The sequence below is a fragment of the Zingiber officinale genome, chromosome 5B (genome assembly GCF_018446385.1).
Source record: "Zingiber officinale cultivar Zhangliang chromosome 5B, Zo_v1.1, whole genome shotgun sequence".
Classification (NCBI taxonomy): domain Eukaryota; kingdom Viridiplantae; phylum Streptophyta; class Magnoliopsida; order Zingiberales; family Zingiberaceae; genus Zingiber; species Zingiber officinale.
In genome coordinates, this window is record NC_055995.1 from 86,200,837 (window position 1) to 86,224,492 (window position 23,656).

Below are 23,656 nucleotides of genomic sequence, written 5' to 3' on the forward strand. Positions count from 1 at the left end.
AATTTATCAAATTGAAATTTGTTCAGTAGTCTATAATTAATTATGGGATAAAACTCGTAATGATCATGTTTAAGATAAAAAATGATTTAAATTCTTTTCAGAGATTCTGAATAATTTATTTTAATTTTTTTTTCATATTATAATAATTATGAAATCATAACTATTTTAATTATATAATAAATACAATCTTATAGTTATGATTATGATTAAAAAAATTTCTCCACTTTACCCTTATTATAACACACCCAACTAATTTAGAAAATGGGGATAACAATTTCTTATTTTTATAGGAGATCAACGTCCTTTTGATGTTGACGATTTGGTCGGAAAAAAAAAAAAGACCGTTGACCAAACGATAAACTACGAACTAAGAAATTCTTGAGGCGCTCAGCCATTTGCTTTGTGACATCCAGCTAGCTGAGTCTCACCTGTCTGGCAGTCATTGAATGATGTGAAATTGAGAGCAAGTGAAAGTGGGTGAAAGTGAAAGTGAAGGTGAAGGTGAAGGTGAAGCTAAAAACAAGGTAATCAAAGAACATCTCTAGTTGTTGTCAGTATTAAACAAACACTTGCCTGGTTCGTCCCTTTCATTATCCTCACCTTGTTGCTTCCTTTGTTTTCTGTAATCTCCATTTGCAGAGAGGAAAGTCAGTGGATAGACAAATTCAGGCAGTTGAACAGCAAATATAGACAAAGGTGATCTTCTTTGCTTTTTTTATCATGGGCAGCTGTCTTAGTTCTCCTGTCAAGCACTTGAGCCCCCATGATTCCAGACCATCCGGTGCAGGTAAACTATGTCCACCTCTTGAAGTTTGCATCTTTGGAACCCTAATTTGTTTAAGGGGTTGTCTATTTCTTGGAAAGGTGAAAACTTTCCTTGATCCCCAAAAGCTGCTTAATACCTTTATGTCAGTTTATTTTTTCTTGTTTTGTTACAATAAGATTTATCAGCAAGAAATTATATATTCTACATGGAAAGTTATCTTCTGTGAAAAAGGTTACAGAAGACTTGGATACTTGTGCGATTTTCTTCATCTATTCTTGCTCACAGTGTTGAATGTTCAGACATCAGAATGCCCTTTTGCTAACCGATGATCATGGTTTCATCTTTGTTTCTTGTTTTCTTGGAACACAGGTCGATCTGCAGAGAAGACCGGCAGCCAGAGCATTCCTGTATCTGATAGATTGTCTAGCACTACTTTGGGGCAGTCGGTAGGCAGCAGCATTAGGAATATTGAAGATGTATGTTTGGAAGGCCAGATCCTCGAGGTTCCAAATCTCCGGATATTTACCTTTGCTGAATTGAAGAGTGCCACTCGGAATTTCAAACCTGAATCAGTTCTCGGGGAAGGAGGATTTGGCCGGGTCTACAAGGGATGGGTTGATAAGAAAACACTGAATCCAACAAAGAGTGGGGTTGGGATCATTGTAGCTGTGAAGAAACTGAATCCTGAGAGTGTACAAGGGCTGGAGGAATGGGAGGTCACTTGCTTTATCCATTTTGTAGATATGGTTAACTAAAATCTTGTTAGTTTTTGAGGATTTAGAAATAGAAACTAAAAGAAATGATAGACTTCCTTCTCTTGTGAGTTTTTTTTCATTGAAATAAACACTAACTGAAATGGAAATTACCTTTGTTAGCTGTGTGATCCTTTTTGCTTCCTAAAATAAGTGAACTATATGCCGCTTCTAACTTTGTTAATTCCTTTGAACAAGTGGAAATGATGATATGTCACATGTTGCCAGAAGTCTTAAACATTAAGCTAATTTGTGGAATATGTGAAAGTTTTTCAATATAAACTCTTCGTCAATGAAAACTAAGTATCCTTTATACTGTTCATTGCTAAAATGAGCAATCTGAAGTAGTCGATTGATACCATCTCTTTCGGTTGCTGCTCACTTTGCTAAGTTTCTTGTTCATCTGATGAACTTAGTTTGGTTTCTCTGTCATGCTTCTTAAATTGCAGTCTGAAGTGAACTTTCTTGGAAGGTTGTCACATCCCAACCTTGTTAAACTCTTAGGCTATTGTTGGGAGGACACGGAGCTTCTACTTGTTTACGAGTACATGGCCAGAGGGAGCTTGGAGAATCACCTTTTCCGAAGTTTGTATTTGTTGCTCTCTCCAATTTAAATTGTTTATACCAACTTGATGCTGCTAAATTATGATATAGTGAGTAAGCTTATAAATCTGTTACTTTAGCGATGATTGGAAAAGAAGCCTTATGATATAATTGAAAATCATCTTAATTTTAGACACAAGAGTGATACTTGGAATGTAAAATTTGTTTGTCAATCTGTGCCAATTGAAAAATATTGCATTTGACAGTTATTTGTTTTCTAAAGTTTAATCTCATTATCGACTCAAGTTTAAAAGAATTGAATACTTTGATAATTGGCAGAAGGGACAGCTTATGAGCCACTTCCATGGGAGCTCAGGCTGAAGATAGCAATTGGTGCTGCTCGTGGTCTTGCATTTTTACATGCATCTGAGAGAAAAGTTATATACAGAGACTTTAAGGCCTCGAATATCCTTCTTGACTCGGTACACTGGCTGCTTGTTTGATCATCCAGAGCCTGCATTCTCTTCAATAGAGATGCCAATGGCCAATGTTTTTTACTTGTGCAGGACTTCAATGCGAAGCTTTCTGACTTTGGTTTGGCAAAGAATGGGCCAATTGGAGGGCAATCACATGTTACCACACGAGTTATGGGCACTCAGGGATATGTAGCTCCGGAGTATGTCGCGACAGGTATCCAGCATTTTGTTTTCTTGCCATGTCAATTAAACTACTTTTCAAGTAGGTTATTACACTTAAATGAGACAATTTCAATGCACTATTTTAAAATCAATGAATGTGGTTCTATACAAATCATGCCAACCGCCATTAACATTTGTTAAAAATGTGTGTGACCTTGCTAATGCATTCATATGACTGTCAACTATTTGGAGGCATTCCGTCATTGTTGCAGGTTCTTCACAGTTCATTACATTAGAGTGGATTATTTTGAGAAATAGTAATCGAGCTTTTCTGAGTATATAATAGAATTTGTATTGTGGTTCCAAAACTCATGATGATTTAGATGCTGATAGATTTTTTTACCCCAAATCTTTGTCATATTAATTTGTATATGAGACAAGTCTCATTGTTCAGGACATCTATATGTTAAAAGTGATGTCTATGGATTTGGAGTTGTGTTGCTAGAATTGCTCTCCGGTTTGCGGGCACTTGATGATAGTCGCCCAAATGCTCAATACATCTTGGTAGATTTTGCTAGGCCATTGCTTGTGGACTGCCGCAAGTTGATTGATCTGATGGATCCTAGGTTGGGGCGGAAGTATCCGTTAACAGCTGCTCAGCAGGCAGCGCAACTTATCTTAAGTTGCATTTCTGTTGATCCAAAAGGCCGGCCATCCATGAAGGAAGTGGTCGAGATTCTTGAGCAAATTGCAGAGATAAAGAGAAAACCAAAGAAGTCTAAGCCAATGTGACTGAGCCGGCATTGAAACCAATGTCTTGGCCTGATGCAACTGAGATCACCGCGAACTCCAAGTCATACACCTCCAAATGGTGCTCAAGGTAGCTACAATTCTACAAGAGCAAGGCGACTGGAAAAGATTTTGCTCTAGTCAATGCAGCTTGGAATCAATCTTCAATTTCTATCCATGTTGACCTTGATATTTGCAAAGTGAAGGTTATAAATGGATTTTTTTGCTATACAATTGTTTATAAGAATTTGTAGGATTAAGTATGAACCTAGCTCTCAACATGATTCCAATGTATTTTCTTCGTTTATTTGGAATTGTACCTTGCCATACAAGAGCTTAAATGGTATCCTTTTATCAATTTGTCTGGATCCTTTCCGACGACTTTTCGAGCCATTTTGTCCGAGTGAATCAACCAGCTCAATTGAATTGTTAGTATCTTGGTTGAACTCAACTCACCACGATTTAAGGGTGACCACATACTCTAGCTCGAGTCAACACTCAATGCTCAGACACTCACAAAAGTTCGAAATTTTGATACTTTGGAATCCCAAGAACTTAAAGAGCTCAAAGAACTGGAGCTGAAAATGTTCAAGAACAGCAAGAGAAGATCATGTAAATTGAAATATTGGAAATTTCAAAATAAAGCCAAACTGGAAGTACTTCTGTACACAAACCTAGAAATCCAAATGTTAAAAACAGAAAGAAAGTCATTGGACGTGCCTAGAAACTGTGGCATATACCAAACTTTGCAAAACTATACATGATTACAGACTCCAAATTTGGTGTGAAGGGTGTTGGCGCATTAGCAATTCTGGTAGACACAAGAATAATCAAAAACCTTTACAACTAAACTACACGAAGCTTAGTTTCAAGATGGCTGGAGTAGGAACAATCATTTCCGAAACCAGTTTCGTAGCCACGAAATGCTTAGAGCCACCATAAGCTAGCTCATGGAAAGAATCTTATATTCCACATTTCTTTGGAGGAACCAATGAAGAGTTCAGAGACACCATCTCCTATTCTTCTGTTCGAAGAGGCTAACCTTCAAAGATCAAGAAAGCACTGAGCTTCCCCATGATGATCTGGCGGCTGATTGGGCGACATGATGAGCAGAAAGTTTGATGGTATGAGCATTTGTAAGTTTGTACACATCAATGCACTCCTTAAGGTCATCATCGCATGTTATTAGGATCCATTCAGAGTCATCATCAAGGTATTTGATATCCACTGATGTTGCATCAGCTATACCGAACCGCCGCATTATCTCTTGCTTTAAATCTAGGAAACTCCAAGCAGGATGTAATCTGAATATCACTTTCTCTTCCCCACAAATTGCTTTGACCTTTAACAAATCGCGTCGATGAAATGGCCAAAGGGACTTATTTCCTGAAGAATGATGATCAATTTGTAATTCTCGACTTTCAGTTCTAGCCACAGAGTCCGGTGCTTGTTCAGTTGGGAAATGCAGTTCTATGTGGCTTTGAGCCTCCTTGTGGATACCACTCTGATTCTTGTCCCTTAAAGTATCTTCTACAAATGCAAGTTCATGATCATCATGCGTGCACTGCTTTTGTTCAATGGAACAACCCTGACTTGAACTAGAGTTTTGACTGCACGAAGATGAGGAAAGAGAATTCGACCCAGAGGTGCGTGAAGTGAATCGACCTTCTGCCACTTCGTTCACGTTCGAGGACTCGGGGTGATCATGTTGCTTGGAGGGGGAAAATATGTTCTCCACTGTTAGGTTATTATCTGACCAAGTGGTTTTAATGAAGTTCTCATACAGGGAAGTGAACTGAATGCCTCCTGCAGGACCATGGACAGAATCTAACACCACTTGTAGTTTCTTCAAGGAATGACCGACTTTCTTGATCTTTCGCGAAGGCCAACGACTAATCCCATGCTGCCTGCATATTCTTTTCAGAGTAGTAGGACACACTGAAAACAAACACAAGAATTTTTCTTTATCCAAGTATATGAATAACATGCAACATGCCCATATTCGAAGAACTCATAAGGTATAATGCTTACCTCCAAGGCTCTTGGCAGCATCCTTTAAGCTACCAGCAAAATATTTCTGAAGCTCCTGCAGATTAACAGTTTTCTCAGTCTTCGTGCGCCTCTTCTCCGTCGCCTTTTCCATATTCAGAACACTAGTTTCAGCTGAAAAAGAAACTGTATAGTCATTGTGGGAATCATCACACAGCTGAGTGAATTCCGGCAATACTTTTTCAGTAGGCATCATTGCATCTGAGGGGTGTGTTGTTGTTACTCTGAATCTCTCAAATTCCTTTTTCACAGGCTTCCCTTGTGTTGAGGCTGGTAAAAGATATTTCGACAAACCTTCTTGTGATTTCATCCCGTCAACAAGTGGTTTTGGATCAATCTCTGAAACAGATTTATCAGAAAGTAGTACTGAAGGGACATTTTTCTCATTATTTTGGGGCACAGTCTCCTCTAATTCTTTAGTTGCCACAACCCTTAACGTTATGCTCACTTGTTGTATTGTGATGGACAAAGAACTAAGCATCAATTTCTGCACTTCACTTCCTATGCAATCGACAGGTAAAAAGAACTCCAACACAAAGTCTACATTTCCAGCATGAATACATCGGAGCCGAATAGCAACTGCAGCCCTCAAGTTGAATAACTTAGCATGGTGCGATAATGGATATTCAATCTTGCTAAAGTCTGTTATATTCGGCGAGAAGCATGGCTGATTTGTCATAAATGCTTTACCGACGATGCCTTGGCCTCTAAACAAGTGGTGCTCGGAGCACGCTTGCTGAAACTCCTTCATGTTAGGATCTTGCACATAGCAAGCATCATCGACAGTTGAAATACAATTCATGAAGGTTTCATCAGAGTGCCAATTTCCCTTTTTGCCTTGTTGGAGGCATGATATCCATGTTTGAGCTAATGGCAACCTGTGGTTCTTGCAAGCAGTCTGCAAAACCATCCGGATCTCCGATAAGGCAGCTCGGTAAGATTCACCAGTCATCTGGCAAAGAACACATGTGTATTAATGCGATGCTAAATTCAATTTGTTTTCAGGAGTTTTTGTAGCTCACCTTTAAATGTGGAACACTAAAAACTTCAGAAGTCCTAAGATCAACTGCCTGCAATAACAAACAGGAACGGTGAGCAAAATAGAAGTGGGGGAAAAAAAAGCAGGAGGAATCAAACTATGAACTTGCCTGAAAAGCATTGCAAATCTTCTCAATATCAGAACTGTAATTGACCTTTTGTGTGGTCATCACTAGCTCCACAACCCCTAAACAAGATTGATTATCTTTCTCAAAAACCGGCAGGGCTATCGTGCCACGAACATCGTACTGCTGAGCATCCTTCACACGAGGGTACTCATAGCTGCTGAAGAATCGGACGTCCGGTGACCACTCGGGCAACTTCCACAGAAACACCCGGCCGGGCAACCCCACGGCTTGATGAGAGTCCTCATCGGCCAAGAACTGGTACCTAGTTGAGGCCGACCGATAATTGATAAGCCTTTGGCAGTTGGAATCTAAGAAGAAAGGCTGGCCACAGGTAGTGAGGACCTGTTTTCCCCTTCTCATGACAGGCACCCAAACCTGAACAAGAACATCGCCGTCTTTATGCGACTCCTTGATGTACCTAAGAGCATGGTTCAATCTTTGTTTCACAGTGGACATTGAATCATTAGGCTGAGTCTGCCAGATCTTGTCTGGTTCATAACTAAAATCCTCGGCTACCAACCCAACTTGCGTGGAAGATTGAACAGCAGCAAAAACCGGTCTCCCTGCATCAACAGTCACAAAGTTGGAAGGGCTTGATGGTGCTAAGGAGGTAGAGGTGCTTGTTTGCTGGAAATCAGAGTAATCAAAGTCCGTCCCTGATAGTAACTCATCCAACAGGTCCAAATCGATCCCAGACTCTTCCATGAGAAAGTCTCTCTCTTTCTCTCTCTCCCTCTTCACAGCCCCGTAGCAAGCAATCAAAGAGATGCGAGACAAACTGCAAAAAGCACATCATTCACAAAGAGAACAAACCAAAGGGGGAATCAGTAGCAACAAGAAATGGAGAAAATTGACGGCAGAGATGCAACAATTTGGACCCACCGGTCCAAAAATCCAAACTCGTTTGCAAGAAGGTACTACCTTTACACTTTACAGAAACCATTTCCAGAAGAAGTAGTCTTTCTCCCGGAGGTTACTGCATCAGATGCAAAGGAGGAGGAGAAAAGTTGCGAGTCTGTGTGGCGCCATCAAGAATCTTCAGGTTCGCATCAACGCTCCTCACCAGAAGCAGTATCTTCGTCCTCAAACCTGAATCCTGAAGAATTTGTGGCGAGGAATTTGAAGCGGTTGTCCCACCAGCAACGAAATTACCAGGACTGTCCCTGCGGAAGAACAGAGCCCAGGGGCAAAGGAGGTGCGTCACCAGGAGCACGGCAAAGTGTTGACCAAGAAGCAAATACGAATCCAGATTCTTATTCATTCTCATTTGGGATCTCGGGAGATATTCATGATTCACACTCTGTTAAAAAAAAAATCCTTTTTTATTAAAAAAAAGTAGAAATCTCGCACGGAAATTCAGACGAGTTGGCACCACATGGTGGTGGTCCTAAGATTTGCAAGAATCTTTCACCAAATAAAACAAAAGGCGTGCAAGAATCTTCAAATTTTTACTACATGATGATGAACTACTCCAGGGATATATTGCAAAGAAATTCGCCAAGCGATCGCCATCACTCTGCCACTGTCACACCCTTGGAACTATTTTTTTTAAAAAAAACGAGGACCAACGAGATGAGATGAAAACGTCCGATCCAGTTGGCTACGGAAACAAAAGGCTCAAAATTGACTTGAGGATTTCAGATGGCGACTCGTTCGTGACAAGAGATGACTAGAAAACAAACAAGCAAATAAATAAAAAAAAGGGAGAAAAAATGGCTGCCCACAGCTCCATCACCATCGAGCATTTGCGTATCCTTCCTTCCTCTCCTCTTGGGATAAGGATGTTACCTCCATTTCAGAGTTAATGGGGCACACCAATCTTACTTGTTCTTGGTTACAAGAAAGGTTTTTACTAATCAATCAGTATATGAATTAATTAACTGCAATATAGATATATATATTTGATTGAGTGGAGGACGTGGAGGGAGCAATGCCAATGCTTTATAAACCACAGACCTACTGGCTTAATATCCTTTTTCTCAAAAAAGTTGGATTGAATGAAGTCATTTTTGTCCACTTAAAAGTCTTTTTTTTGTTTTTAACCAAAAAGAGTACTTCAGTTTTTAATTAATCAAAATATTCTGTTGTACCCTACTTAATAGAGAAATTTCAATTTTATATTTATTCTGTTGTACCCTACTGAATAGAGAAATTTTAATTTTGTATTTATTTTTTAAATGATGATAAAAAGTGAATATGTTCATCCCAGCGTCTCCGTCAACTCGTCCCAATGCCAACACAGAGGAGGTAAATCACGGACGACTACTAACCTTTGGAATAATGACTAACACATAAGGGAGGTATTTACCTCGGCTTTATCGAGATTCGAACCCCAGACCTTATGATGATAACATTTCATGCGCTAGCTATTAGATCCATCCGAAAGGACATATTTTTTAAATGACGACTGTGATACCGATCATATAATGTGTTATGGATTAACGTAAGACTTTTTGCCATAGAAAAAATTAGTTGATAATAATAATATCATCTTACATTTATCTGTTACATTATTCAATATATATTTTTAAATTTTTTACTTAGAACTTTCTTTAAAGTTCTAACAAATTTGAATTTAAAAAATTTTTGTTCTTCCTTGGTATATTTAAAAGGAAAATGATCCCTAAGCTTGAAGGATTTTCTTTTAAAAAAAACACACAAACAAGGTAAACTTGGAAGACACTATATATCATCTTATTTTTTTTATGTTTTTATCCAACTTTCTTTTCATCATAAAATATTGAGTTCTCACTACAATAATTTAAGATTCAACTGATTGTAGAACAGTTAGTACAAAATAAAGTACATTTCTTTTGTCCTTACGAAATTGTGTGAATTTTATTCTTGAAAATTAGAATGAGGAATGAGAGTTGCTTTCACAAGAGAAAAGGTTGGTTTGCTCCCTAATTAGAAGCCAAGCGGTTGAATTTCTGAGGGCCAAACAATGACGTCGATGCAGATAATTAAATCTGTTCCCTTCCTTAATTTGTTTAAAGAAGATGACTATCGATGCCATCAACAACGAAAAATAAATTAGTTCACTTCTCAACAAATCTCTATTCAATTCCTTATAGTCTTATACAGCTTTACCATTTGCCATTTTTTTTCGTTTTTTTTTTTTCAAAATCACTCTTGGACACTTTTAAAATATCAACTTTGCACCCATGCTTAGAGTTGACATTATTAAAACTAATATATAAAAACAATTATATATTATTTTCTATAGTTTTATATTGAATTGAATGATATAATTATTTTGTGCTAAATGAACTATAGTAAAAATAATACATGTGACATGTGAGGGCTAAAGAAAAAGAGACAATATGAGAAAGGGATAGGTGTAGGGATATAGTTAGGATTTAAAATTATGATTGTACCCGAGCTGAGCTAAGTTTTAGGGTGTTTAAGTTTGTTTGATAATGTAATCAAGTCGAACCGAGCCGAGCTTAAAATGAATCAAGTTTTTGAAACGAGTGCTTAAGCTTGGCTTGATTTATTTTTTATGAGCTTGAGCTTGGTTCGAGCTTGGTTCGTTTAGATATTATCAAACTCTCAATTCAAGCTTGGTTTGAGTTTTGTTCGTTTAGATGTTATCAAACTCTCAATTCATGATTGTTTGATTGTTTGAAACTTTTAGTTGTTTGATTGGTTATTGAGTTTGATAATTTAAATTTATTTATTTTATTTTATTATTTATTTAGCATATTGAAAAGAGTTTTATTAATAAATATGGTTCATGAACATTGTTCATAAACGTTGTTCATAAATGTTAACGAGCTGAACACATATGTGTTTAAACTTGTTTGTTTAGCTTAACGAGCTGTCCAAACTTATTTATTTAACTAACCTTATGTATATTGAACGAACATAAACAAGTTCTTATCAAGCTGAATACCAAGTTTGTTCTTGAATATTTGATTCATTTACAACTCTAACTACCTAAGACTGACTACTTGGGAATGACCAATGAATTTATGATGGAGCTGGGGAAAAAAACTTTAAAACCACTAATCAAAATCTGTGATGGAACCTAATAAATTTCATTGTATTATATGCAATCTAATTAACCTTGGGAGGAAAATCTAATTAAAAATAGGTTAGGTGGGGTTGAGGTCCACTTAGCCCAAGAATGGCTCCACCCTTATAAGTGATAGGTGACACATGCCAAGAGATGTAAAGAAAAGAAAAACATGATTCATAAAAAGTAACAAGGTATTTTCATGGTGAGTTATCCATTTGGCGTTGAACATAAGGTAAGCTTAAGACTATGGTGCAGCCAGGGACGGATCTAAAAATAAAAGATGGATTGGGCTTAAATTATATATATATATAGCACCTAATTTTTTTTTTCATTTTTTTTGTTTAATATCATAACTCAACCCCTAAATCCGAAAGATAAATTTTAATTGACATAATTGAGAGCTAGAAAAAAAATAAAAAAAATAAAGATATACTCCGTACATGATATTGTTTAATGAGATTGTGCATATGAAATTTTAAATTATAAAATTATTTATAATAGAATTTATATCTATATTCTTAACTAAATATCGTTTAATATATTAGGTCTATAAAATTGAGTCCATTATATTAGGTGAAATCCTTAATATCATCGAGATATACGATGAAGAAATGTGGCAAACCCAACAGTATATACATAGGCATACTCGGTTGCGTCCGTATGTTAGCACATCACATTAATGTTATATCAAATTTGACAGACATAATTAATTAATTAGAAAACTCACTACTCTGGATGACTATGATATAAACAAATTTATTCATCCAAACAAGGCCGGCCCTAAACTTTGAAGGGTCCGGTGCAAAAAACAATTGATGTTAAAACCACATATTAATGGCATAATGCATATGGCGCACCCTTTAATTATCCACCTTAATTCCTAGATATCCAAAAACCACATATTTCAGAGAAAAAAATATTTTAATTTGATATTGAAACTAACAATCAATGGAAAGTATAATCCAATCAAACATATTTAAGTAAAACAATTGACCTTAAATGCGTAAGTAGAAATGGAAACCTAATACGCCAATCGGATGTAGCGATAACAGTCACGAAGACCAAAGGTGACTGTGAAATTATGAATTTATGATGATGGCGCTCGAGATCATTAGGGGTTGTCGTTCACGACTTCGCGTGACCGGTGGGTTGTCTACCCCTTATAAAGCTTGTCGAGCCTTCGGCGTCAGCCTCGGCGTCGACATGGGCACGGGCGAAAAGGTTCAAAAAGCAAAAGGCAAAATGTTGGAAGAGCATTGGCATTTAGGGGTTTAGGGAAATAGAAGAGTGGAGGAAGAAGAAAATGTTCGTGTTATCTTTGTTTTAGCACTTTTATAAAAAAAAAGTCCATAATAATTTATAATTTATAACTAGAACATTTTTAATTAAATTTTTTTTATTGATATAGAAATGTTAGTTAATACTATGAAAAATATCAAAATTTTATTTTAAAATTTAAAAAATGGGGCCCACTAGGGAAATGGGTCTTGTGCACCGGCCCCACCTTGACCACCTCAAGACCGACACTGCATCCAAATTATATTTTTTTTTATTATTTATGCAATAAAATTGTTATATGATTTAGAGGTAATAGAATTTTTTTTAAGGAATGATTTTCCTCCAATAATTTATATTGTGTCACTTGATTTGTTTCCATTTGATTAGATGTCATAACAAGGTACCAGGTAAGGAAATGAATCTCATTTCAACACCTTGATATGATGTGAGCCCTCATTATTAGTAATTAATAGTAAATTTGGGATGTGCTACAGCCTACTACAGCCATAACATAGATCCGTCTCACGGTGTAGCTACACGTAAGAAAATTGAAACTCGTCCGAGGTTGGAATTAATATTATAAGAAACTTGTAGGATTTGGAGGGGAAAAAAATTAGGCAAAGTTAGGGGCAAAGTGAAATTCACTAAATGGTATAGATGCATGGTTTGACTAATTGAGTGGATGCCAGCTGCAAAACAAAGGGAGTTTGAGTTGTTCGCAAACCCTAAATCCATGATGTAAACATCCATCAAAAGTTCAACTCCTACTTTTTTTTTTTAATTTGCCCCAGTTGTTTAAGCACACCAAGTGGTGTATCGGACTTCTTTATTAAAGCCAATAATTGAAGTTCGAGATACTATCTTTAGATAATTCATAGAATGATTCTTTTTTCGATCTCATAGATATTTACCAATTATAGCATTTGTCCATATATAGTTATCAATTATTGCATTTTATAAATTACAACATATTGACTAATTGGATCCCAGTGTAAAATTCGATTGATAAAAGCAAGTGCAACTGTGAGGAACCAAATAACTTAATTACAAGGTATGGGTCGACTATTTTTTTTTTCCTAAAATTTTATGAGTTTTTTAGTGTTATTTTTATCTAAGAAAGAACATAACTAAATGCTCACTATGAACCCTCAAGAGAATTTTAATACTTTTATATAATATTATGGAAGAGTGTGAGGAAGAGAAAAGGAGATGAAGGGCGTTTCAAATCTCTCAAGTTAAATGGAAGTTGTTATAACGGTCTTTTAGCTATTTTATAGTTGGGAGGATGACTAATTACACCTATCTAGCTAAATAATTTCACCAAAAATACCAAGAGAAAGGCTTATGAATCCATGATATTTGGATCATTTTAGTTGATTAATATAATAAACTAACTATGGGATTAAGTAATGCTTTAACATTTGAGATTGAGCCTTCAAAGAAAGTGGGCTGCAAAATATCTAAGCAAGATTGGAAAAAAAAAATCCCAAGTCAAATGAAAAAAAAAAAGTGCTATGAGATCAAAGATGATATATCATTGTTCTGTGTGGATGAAAGATCCTCTTCAGCCCCTTGAGTAATGAACTCGAGGCCTGTTGGTGAAAATCTATCTGCCCATTTGCTCGAAGAAATGTTGAAATTGCTAGACTCAAGTCAGTCCAAATAAGTGGCATTAATAAATGCGGAAGATGAATTCGGTCAGCCAAAGAAAAAGGCTCGAGTCAAATAACGGAAAGACCTAGAGGTACCAAATTGAGTTATTTAAAATTGAACTAACTAATTTTTTTTTGGATACTGAATTTTATTATTAAAATTAAATATATATTTATTAATTCAGTCAGTAATTAAATTAATTGTTTTTTAAGAAAATTAAAACTTTTAATAACAATTTAATCAGTTTAATAAAAAATCAATTTAACTAATTTCCAGAATTTTAAATTTAAATCAAATTGATTTAACTAAAATAATTTATGTTTTATTTAAAAAAATTAAAGTTTTGAATAAACTGAATTAAAAAATTAAATTAGTCTGATTTAGCAAGATTGAACAGAAGCTGTATTCACCACTAAGCTTCATGATTCACAAAAAATATGTCCCCACGGGCTTAACTAGTAACGGGCTTAACTAGTAAGATGATATATTTGTCTAATGAGTGGAGGTTCGGATCAAGTCTATTTAAGGCCCGGGCCGGGTGAAAAAAATGGACCTTTGATGTTGTTTTTAAAAAAAATTTCTCACTCTTTTTCATTGGGTACCAACAAACATTCAAACTTTAGGTTGAAAATGATGGATCTGAAAAAATTAAATAAATTAAAATATAAATTTAAAAAAATATTTTTTTATATAAAATTTAATTTTCTGACTTTTTAATGTAAAATTATTAATTAATTTTTTATATTCATATTTTGATTATCTAATTTAGATAAATATAAATTTTACGGTATTAAATAATATATTATTATTTGATATAATAATACACCTCAATTAAATAATAAATGTATAATTTACTTGAAAATAAGTATTTTTAGAATTGTTTAAAGATGAAGAAATATTAAAATATGCATAATTAATTAAATGAAAGCTGGAGAGAACATCTTTATAAAAAGGAATAAAATTGAGGAAATAAGAATAATAAAATAAGACAACAATAGAAAAAATCATGCTCCCATCCTCAACTCATCATCATATGTAAAACACAAAAAGTAAATAAATAAAAACACATGTACAAAGTGATAAAACTCAATACAATCCCTAGAAAATGAATATTATAGCGGTTGGTCCTAGTGCGGCTGACATGAGGGAGGAATGAATTGCCCTGTTAAAAAAATACACGTTTTCTTTTGCTTTCTGATTTTAGTAAAGACAAACAAATATTAGTTAATCAAAATAAACATGAAAAAGAGTAAGAGACAAGATCGATTTACTTGATTTACAATTAAAAGATTACTAGTCTAGAACTTTTAAAGCTCCACTAAAAAGCTCTTTCTGCCGAAGTAGCCTTTTATAACAATTAAGTACAGAAAACTTGGAAAGCAATAAACAATTGAAACAAATGTAGTACTGAACTTCTACGATTCGAGCTCCATTTATAGCCTGATCATGTCTGAAGGCTGTGAGATAGCGCGCTGGCTCCGATGGATGGTTGGTCAAAGAATAATAATCTTCTTACGATCTAAAGGAACTCCTCAATGATCCTGCACACAATCAGACGAGCAATAAAGCGTTAGTGACCTAAGACCGGGTGGGAATCCCTGGCTAGGCCCTCTGACGCTCAAGTCAGTCTCCTCTCTTGAAAGTGGAAGAAGAATAGTAGAGCAAGTGCCAGAAAGTAGGACTTCAGATGTAAATGTTTGCGTACCTTGCTAGCGGAGAGGATTCCCCTTTTTATACCACCGATTGTGAGGTGGTCCTCGATTTGTTAAAGTTTGTTAGGTGATGGAAGAAAGTACAACCTGGATGTTTCATGATAATTCTGAAGAATCTTTTTTCTATCCACAGATGTACCTCCTTTGTCGCTTTTGAACTAGGCCCTTGATGAAATACTTGAAGGAGTGTGCCGTGGTAACTAATTAATCAATGAAAAAACTTCGAAGAAATATTCCCCGACAAGTTTGCCAGGTTGTTCTAATGTCGTCGACTGTTTGTCTGTTGGGTGTATCTCGGCCAGTCATTGAGCCGACCAGATATTTAGAATGTGTTTTGCTGAAAGTATCTCAGCCAGTTATCAAGGTGCCCATATATAAATGTTTTCTGTTGAACATATTTCAACCGATCCCTATGTCGATCGTATGTAAGTTGTCTGATAGACAGTCTGTTATAAATATATTTAGCGCCCCATATGAAGCTATTCTGCATTTATACTTGGTCAATTTGAAATCTGATTATCATATGAAAGTTACTGGCATCAAGAACATTAAGCCTAGTCAAGCACACCTAGAGGAATTTATGTTCGATTAACCTTCACCCGAACGATCTATGTCAAGAGTTTCATGGGGCTAATTGCCTTAGGCTTGCTTGGGTTTTGCCCGATCTAGCATACATAAAGAGCTTTGCGTTTGATAGGGCTTCGCCCGACCGACCGTATGTCAAGAGTTTTATATAAGGCTAATTGTCCCTGAGCTCACCCAGGTTTTACCTAGTTGAGCACACATAGAGAGCCTTACGCTTGATCAACCTTTGTCCGGCCAATCTTATGTTAAGAGCTATATAGGGCTAATTGTCTTTAGGCTCGCCTGGGCTTTGCCCGGTTGAGCGTACATAGAGAGCTTTGCGTTCGATCGGGTTTCGTCCAACTGATCTTATGTTAAGAGCTTTATAGGGCTAAGTCTTAAGTATCTAGAGCTCGGACGACCCTTCAACCGATTGAGCTTCCCTAAACGCGACCATCTATTGTCTGACTAAGCGCATTATTTCCTGAGTTTCGGAGTAGAATCCTAAGGTCCTTATACCCAACTGGGTTTATAACCGGTCGGCCTCTTTGAGTGTCTTGTTGTAGGACTGCACGATCAAGACCCAAGAGCCCTGATAAACATATCTAAGTGAGGAATGCCCCTTGACCTCGAATTAACTTATCACATCACCCTAACTTTAATTGTCACATCCTCCTCTAACTTTGATGATGTGGCATTTTCGGGCACCTAGGCCTGATTCAAGCACCCCAGCGGTGCAAGTTTATCAGCTTCACAACGTCTTAGGAATAACATTTTATCCCTGCCTGGGCGCTTGGACTGGTCCGGGCACCTGGATTGTGGCTGGCGTGGACTCAAGACTTATCCACGCTGCAACGGTTCAAAGAGGCTCACGTTCGGTACCAGGCTAGTTTGAGCACTCGGAGAGGTCTCGGGCTCCCGGAGTTTGGGCACCTGAACTATGCCTGGATAGGTCAACTCTATATTGACTTGTCTAACTTCTGCTATGGTACTTTGGATGATTCTCAAGCCATCCGGAGTTGAGCTCAATTGGACCCAACTCCGACCTTCTCTCTTTGAGCAGTTTTCCACTCTAGCTTCTCATCCCTCGAAAGTGTCGCGCGCATCCTTCTCACTCCACCTTATACTCTTCCGCAACTTCTCGTCCCTCGAATACATCAAGCCCATCGAATCACTTTCTGTGCCATCATTATCGTCTGTTGCGTCTTCTGCTCTACTTCTTATGTTCCTAAATCCCTAGAGATTGTATGACTGGGGGCCTAGGATATCCCTTTAACTAGACTTTTTATAGTTGTTTCTTTACTTAATGGTATTAGAACTTGGCTAAATTCTCCGGTGCGACCTGCACGAGTTGTGTTGGACTTTAGTTAAAAGCTCTATAAAAATATAAGCATGGAATTAGGTAGATGAACAATATATAAGGGAATTAATTAGTATCATCATGAAATCAAAATTTTATAATCTATCATCCTTCATTCACTTACGCTCATTCTCCCCCTCCCTCCCTCCCTCTTCTCTCAATCTCTCTCTCTTCTCAAGTGTTAGTGACTGAATCATCTTTTGAATATCTAGATAATTGATTGTGTAAAATTAATTAATATTTAATTAACTATATCTGTGCGATCAATATTTTATTATTTAATGATAACCATACATTATAGATTTACAACAACGGATACAACACCAAAGCAAATGCTAAGGTAAAAAGATTACAAATAAAAATATTTCTCAAGAAATTAGGGTTTTGAGAAAACTAAAATTCTTAAAATTTATAGAAAATAAAATGGATAAATACTTAAAATATTCAATATGTCTCAACTTAAGGCATATGTCTCAATGCTCCTGTTTTAGTGAGAAAAAAAAAATAATAACACCAAAAGTTAAGAACAAAATGCAATACCTACTAAAGTTTAAGCATGTCAATCAAACCAAAAATCGTGCAAACTCTCGGAGTGTGTGTTATGCTCATGCTGGAAGTTGAACGGTTCATGGTACTAAAGAGATTAAATTTAATGAAATTTTTTCCTAATAGCTAATAATTCTCTAGAACTCAGAGTCAAAATTTCTGTAAACAAACAAAAAAAAAGAAGTTAATCTAGAACTAGCCGAAGGTGAACAGCGCAGCTTACAAGGACGGGTAAATTGGGAAACACAAAATTTTCTTTAAACAATTGTAGAGAAATGAATTCTAGAAAAATGAGAATTCTCTCAAGTTGGCTAACCAGAGAGAGAAATAAGTTCAATTATTCATTAATGTTCAACTGGCAACATGATCAGCGAAAATTTATGACTTCATAAAAGGCATTCGCCTAGCTAACAATCTTCAAGCAATCCGACCTTTCAAGTTCTTTTAAAGTTCAAGATATTCAATTAACTAAAGGGAATCACAATGACACACACAATTAAGCTCTAATAATTAGGTTATTAAAGTACCTTCATATTACATGAAGTTAGTAGTCTATAATCTACCATGCACTCACAACTTTAATTTTACTAATTCAACTAGCACTACAAGAAAATTATCAAATTTGCGACTAACACTTTAATTTTTGGTCAGTCTTTTAACAACCTATTTTGCCGGTCGCTATATATAGTTTTGGTTGTTTAGCATAATTTTAATTTAGTTTATTCTGTCATTAATTTATTATTGAAAATTTTATTCAAATACTAATTTAGTGATAAAAAATTTATTCTGTCATTAATTAACTATCCAATTTCTATTCGGTTGCTAATTAATGACTGCTTTTTTTATTTTGTGGCTAATTAGCAGCTGAAATTTTATTCTGAAAAATAAAACTTATATTCTCTAACTATCCTAAAAATCACATACATATGAGTTTATGAAAATGAAAAATATATGGCAGCAGAAGGCTAATAATTAAAATCGAGAAAACTAACACCGAAAATTACAAGTTTAAAATTTACATGAGCATGATGCAAACTGCAAACCTAACTGCAAGTTAAAGTTCCAAGCTGATTCGGTTGTTAAATAGCGACTATATCAAATTATCGATTGTTATATTAGCGACCGATATTCGATCAAAAATAATTTCATCGTTAATTTGCATACCGACAATTATTATCATTCATAAATTAATGCTGAAATTTATTTTGATTATTAATTAGTGAAAATAATAATTATTTAATAATTATGGTCATTAATTAACAATTGACTTTAAAATCAATGACTAATTTAACAACAGCTTTAGAATTGATGCTAATTAATGACCAAATAAATTTTTAATCATTAATTAGCTATTGACTATTGATAAATTAAATACTAAAATGACTAATTAAAAACGGGTACTATATCAAGATAGTAGAAATGTTATTATCACAATCATCCAATCAAAATTTTAACAATATAATACTAACCTCCTATTGTTTTTAGTGTCTTGAAAGTTGAGGCTGGCTAATGAAAACTCTACCATTGACTCCAACAAACCCAACAATTCTCAGGGTCAAGTTAGCCCAAATAAGTGATAGATCTAAGATTGTTTCAGGTTGCCAAAGAAAATAGCTGCAAGATATTAGTATATAAATAAATTAGTCTTTTATTATTATTTTTATTATCTATTTATATTCTTTTTCTTTGAAATCTAAGTTTTCACAACACAATTTGCTAGCCTTTTTTTGCGATTACCTCCTTTGTTGCCTTTTACACTCTATTTGCATTCTTTGCTTTGTTCTCATGGTATCAGAGTCAATCTATCTCCTCATCTCCTCTCTTAGTGAATCGTAAAATAGTTTTATTTTCGGAATTCTTTGAGGCGGCTGTAGAAAAATTGTATTTTCTTGAGTTTCAATCGTTAGATCGTCTTGAAACTTTGACAAAATGTTCCTCACATCCAGGGCTACATTTTGAACGGTGGAGATCGGATTTTGAGTTCTTTAAGTTCACCTGGCAAGCAAAAAATGTGACTATTGAGTTTTGGTTGCGTGGAGATGTCAACCTCTACGAATCCTCGACACAAGGATGACTTTTGCAAATAGAATTAGTAATCTCTTGAAGAAGCTGTAACTTCCGATCCATTATTTTAAGCAGCAAGGTGTGGATGTCATCCTCAAAAGCTTTTATTGGAGGACTTTCATATGGCACAGATGATCAAAATCTGAGAGAAGTATTTACTAGTTTTGGTAAAGTGGTTGAAGCTCAAGTTATCATAGACAAGGAAACTGGATGGTCCAGGGGATTTGGATTTGTGGCATTTACTTCTAGTGAAGAAGCCTCTGCTGCCATTAGTGGCATGGATGGAAAGGATGTTCACGGCCAGATGATTAGAGTTAATTATGCTACTGATCGAACGGGTGAATTTCGTGGTAGTGGTGGTGGTTATGGAGGTAGCTATGGTAGTGGTGGCTATGGTGGCGGGGGTGTTGCTTCTGGAGGTGGCTATGGTGGTTATGGTGATGCTACTCTTACCGAACAATTTTAAAAGTTTCTTGCATCTCAGCCACATGCCATGTCTGTCTCTTCTCACATACGTTTGCCCTCTAGTGGTACCTCAGGTATACATTCCCCATCTTGATCCTTGATTCTGGAGCTTCACATCATATGTCGCCTAATGTCAATTCTTTTATATCTATAAATTCATCACCTTCTGTGTCGGTCATGACCGCTGATGATTCTCCCATGTCATTAGTTGGTGTTGGCTCTATTCATACATCTAATTTATCTCTGTCAAATGTATATCATATTCCTAATCTTACTTTGAATCTTGTCTAGGTCGGTCAATTATGTGACTCTGATTTCTCAGTTTATTTTACTTTATCTTCTTGTTATGTGCAAGATCCGCGACCCTAGAAGCTGATTAGGATAGGTCGTAGGCAGGGGGACTATATGTATTAGAAGAGTTGAAAGTTCAAGATGTTGCAGTTTCTAGTGTTGCTTTGTCATCCTTTCGGTTAAGCTCTACTTTTTCTGATTTTTATTTGTAGCATTCTCATCTTCTTCTTCTCATTTGAAATACTTAGTTTCTAAAGGAAATTTAGGAAAATTACAAACTCATGATATTTCAGATTGTTGTGGCTGCAAATTGGTAAAATTCTCTGCTTTACCTTTCTATAGAAGTATCTCTGTTTCTCTTGCACCATTTGAGTTAGTTCATTCTGATGTGTGAAGTCCATCTCCTGTTCATACACTTGGTGGATCTCATTATTATGTTTCATTTATTGATGATTGTACTCGTTACACTTGGATTTATCTAATGAAAGATCGTTATGATTTCCTTGGTATCTATCAAATGTTTTCTGCCATGGTAAAAATTTCAACATAATGCTGTTATTAAATATTTTCGATGTGATTTGGGTGGTGAATATACATCCAATCTTTTTTTTAATTACTTGTCTCAGATGGTACACTTCGTCAAAATTCTTGTACTGACACTCCTAAATAAAATGATGTTGCTTAAAGAAAATATAGACATATTGTTTAAACTGCATGTTCTCCCTTATTATTTGCATATGTTCCTAGCAAGTTCTGGGGCGAAGCTATTCTTACTGCAGTCCATTCTGTTGGTGCAATTTTCAGTAGGTCAAGGTTGACCTAGTTGACCAAGCGTAAACCTTGGTCATAGTTTCGATGTTTGACAATACAGAAAGACATGTAGACATGGACAATGCAGGTGCAGTTGTCCATGCGGAGAGATACTGATCAGGGTCTGATCAGGTTGAATGAAGAAGAGTCAAGTAGGTCAAGGTTGACCGGATACTTGACTGGAAAGTCCTAACTGGGATGTTAGGCAGATTGGAAATCCTAGTGAGTGAAGCTAGGTGAAAATCCTGGTGAGTGAAGCCAGGCAGTCGGGAAATCCTGGTGAGTGAAGCCAGGTGAAAATCCTAGTGAGTGAAGCTAGGTGAAAGGGAAAACCCTGATGAGTGAAGCCAGGCAGTGGGAAAGTCCTGGTGAGTGAAGCCAGGCAGTTGGAAAGTCCTGGTGAGTGAAACCAGGCAAGGGAAATTCAGATGGGTCAAGGTTGACCAGACATTTGGTGAAAAGTCCAAGTATGGAGACTTGGCACAGGAAAAGTCCTAGTGAGTGAAGCTAGGCAGTTTGAAAGTCCTGGTGAGTGAAGCCAGGCAGATGGGAAACCCTGGTGAGTGAAGCCAGGTAAAAGTCCTAGTGAGTGAAGCTAGGCAGTTTGGAAGTCCTGGTGAGTGAAGCCGGGCAGATGGAAAACCCTGGTGAGTGAAGCCAGGTAAAAGTCCTAGTGAGTGAAGCTAGGTGAAAGTCCTAGTGAGTGAAGCCGGGCAAGGGAAAAATCCAGATGGATCAAGGGTGATCGGACATCTGGTGTTGGAAAGACCAAGTGGGTCAAAGGGATTGACCGGACACTTGGTGGGGAGTCTTAGCAGGTCAAGGGAGTGATCGGATGCTAAGCATGATGTACCAACAGGTCAAGTTTGACCGAATGTTGGTTTGGAAGGCTTGGGACTTGGTTTGGGCAAAAACCAAGCTCTGGATCGATCAGTGGATCGATCCAGTGATACACTAGGTATCTGGATCGGTCTAGTGACCGATCAATAACCAAACAGTAGCCTACTGAGTGTTATCTGATCGGTCTACAAACCGATCAGGAAACAACGATCAGAAGGGAGAAAAGGAAGGGACATGCATGCTGATCGGTCAGGGTCTTCCTGGACCGATCAGGATATGTCTTGATCGGTCCAGGTATATCCGTTGAGATTCAACGGGTATCTCCGTCTTCTTCGCTGTCTGCTTTGCAGGTGCAGTTGCAGGTTCAGGCTATATAAAGGAGATCGAGGGCTGCTACAGGATACTCTTCTTCTGGTCCGAAGCTTCTGCTTCTTCTTCTTCACTGCTGTGATTTGAGCTGTGTTGAGCTCGCTTCTGCTTGAAGCTTCGTGTGAGCTTCATCGGCTGGTTCCTGCTGTTGTAGGCGTCTTGTGAAGCTGCTGCTTCATCCAGTCGAAGAGAAGAAGGCAAGCTAGTGTTGTTACATTTATGTTCTTAGCTTCTTGCTGTACTTGTACTTCTGCTTGCTGTTGCAAAGTTTGTGGCGAGGTTTCTCCACCCAGAAGGAGTGTTCATTAGCCGGTTCTCCGGGGTCTCATCCACCGACGGATTGGTAGGCTTCGTTCACCTTACGGACACGCCGAGGAGTAGGAGTTTATCTCCGAACCTCGTTACATCGCTGCGTGTTGAGGTTTGATCTTCTTGTCTTTGTTTCTTTGTTTTATTCTCCGCTGCGCTAACGCCAACTTGTAGAAAGAAACGAAGATTTGGGGTCGGCTATTCACACCCCCCCTCTCTAGCCGCGACCGTCGATCCTAACAAGTGGTATCAGAGCAAGGTTGCTCTTCGTCGGATTAACACCCAAGGGAGCACAAGCTAGAGAATGGAGTTATTTGGAGAAGACGTCACAATTCCACCTTTCTACGATCGCGACGACTTCGCGTTTTGGAAGGTAAGAATGAAGTACTTTCTTATGACTAACCTAGAAAATTAGAGGTGTGTGCAATTAGGTTTTACTCCTTCATTGGATAAAGAAGGAGAACTTTTGGAGAAGAAGAAGTGGACGAAGGAGCAAATCCACCAATCAACCATCAATGATGAGGTAACGAAAATCATTGAATTTTCTTTACCTAATGATGTTTTGTGTAGGATAGGTGGATATAACGATGCCAAGGAGTTGTGGAATAACTTGGCAAAGTTCCATGAGGAGAACCCCACTTCAAGTCATGAAAAGGAGTCAAGTGAGCCAA

General features: G+C 36.9%; 2 protein-coding genes and 1 pseudogene across 3 annotated transcripts; 2 read left to right on the plus strand and 1 right to left on the minus strand.

The window, feature by feature from the left end:
- The first annotated feature begins 378 nt into the window (after positions 1-378).
- On the plus strand, positions 379-3,846 carry LOC121984802 (probable serine/threonine-protein kinase PIX13). Of its 2 annotated transcripts, XM_042537936.1 has the most exons (7): positions 379-524; positions 640-787; positions 1,136-1,482; positions 1,968-2,103; positions 2,401-2,543; positions 2,628-2,751; positions 3,154-3,846. In XM_042537936.1, the coding sequence occupies exons 2-7, from the start codon at positions 721-723 to the stop codon at positions 3,489-3,491; spliced, it is 1,155 nt and encodes a 384-aa protein (XP_042393870.1). In that variant the 5' UTR covers positions 379-524; positions 640-720; the 3' UTR covers positions 3,492-3,846. The 2 variants fall into 2 exon arrangements, with proteins under 2 accessions (XP_042393870.1, XP_042393871.1); XM_042537937.1 differs by lacking the exon at positions 379-524 and having other exon boundaries at positions 550-787; positions 3,326-3,493.
- A 359-nt stretch (positions 3,847-4,205) lies between these two features.
- On the minus strand, positions 4,206-8,530 carry LOC121984801 (protein NLP1-like). Its single transcript, XM_042537935.1, has 6 exons — positions 8,428-8,530; positions 7,625-8,003; positions 6,686-7,481; positions 6,560-6,607; positions 5,520-6,489; positions 4,206-5,426 (listed from the first exon to the last, which is right to left on the minus strand). The coding sequence occupies exons 3-6, from the start codon at positions 7,406-7,408 to the stop codon at positions 4,540-4,542; spliced, it is 2,628 nt and encodes an 875-aa protein (XP_042393869.1). The 5' UTR covers positions 7,409-7,481; positions 7,625-8,003; positions 8,428-8,530; the 3' UTR covers positions 4,206-4,539.
- An 11,377-nt stretch (positions 8,531-19,907) lies between these two features.
- On the plus strand, positions 19,908-20,367 carry LOC121986803 (annotated as a pseudogene).
- The last annotated feature ends 3,289 nt before the right edge of the window (positions 20,368-23,656 follow it).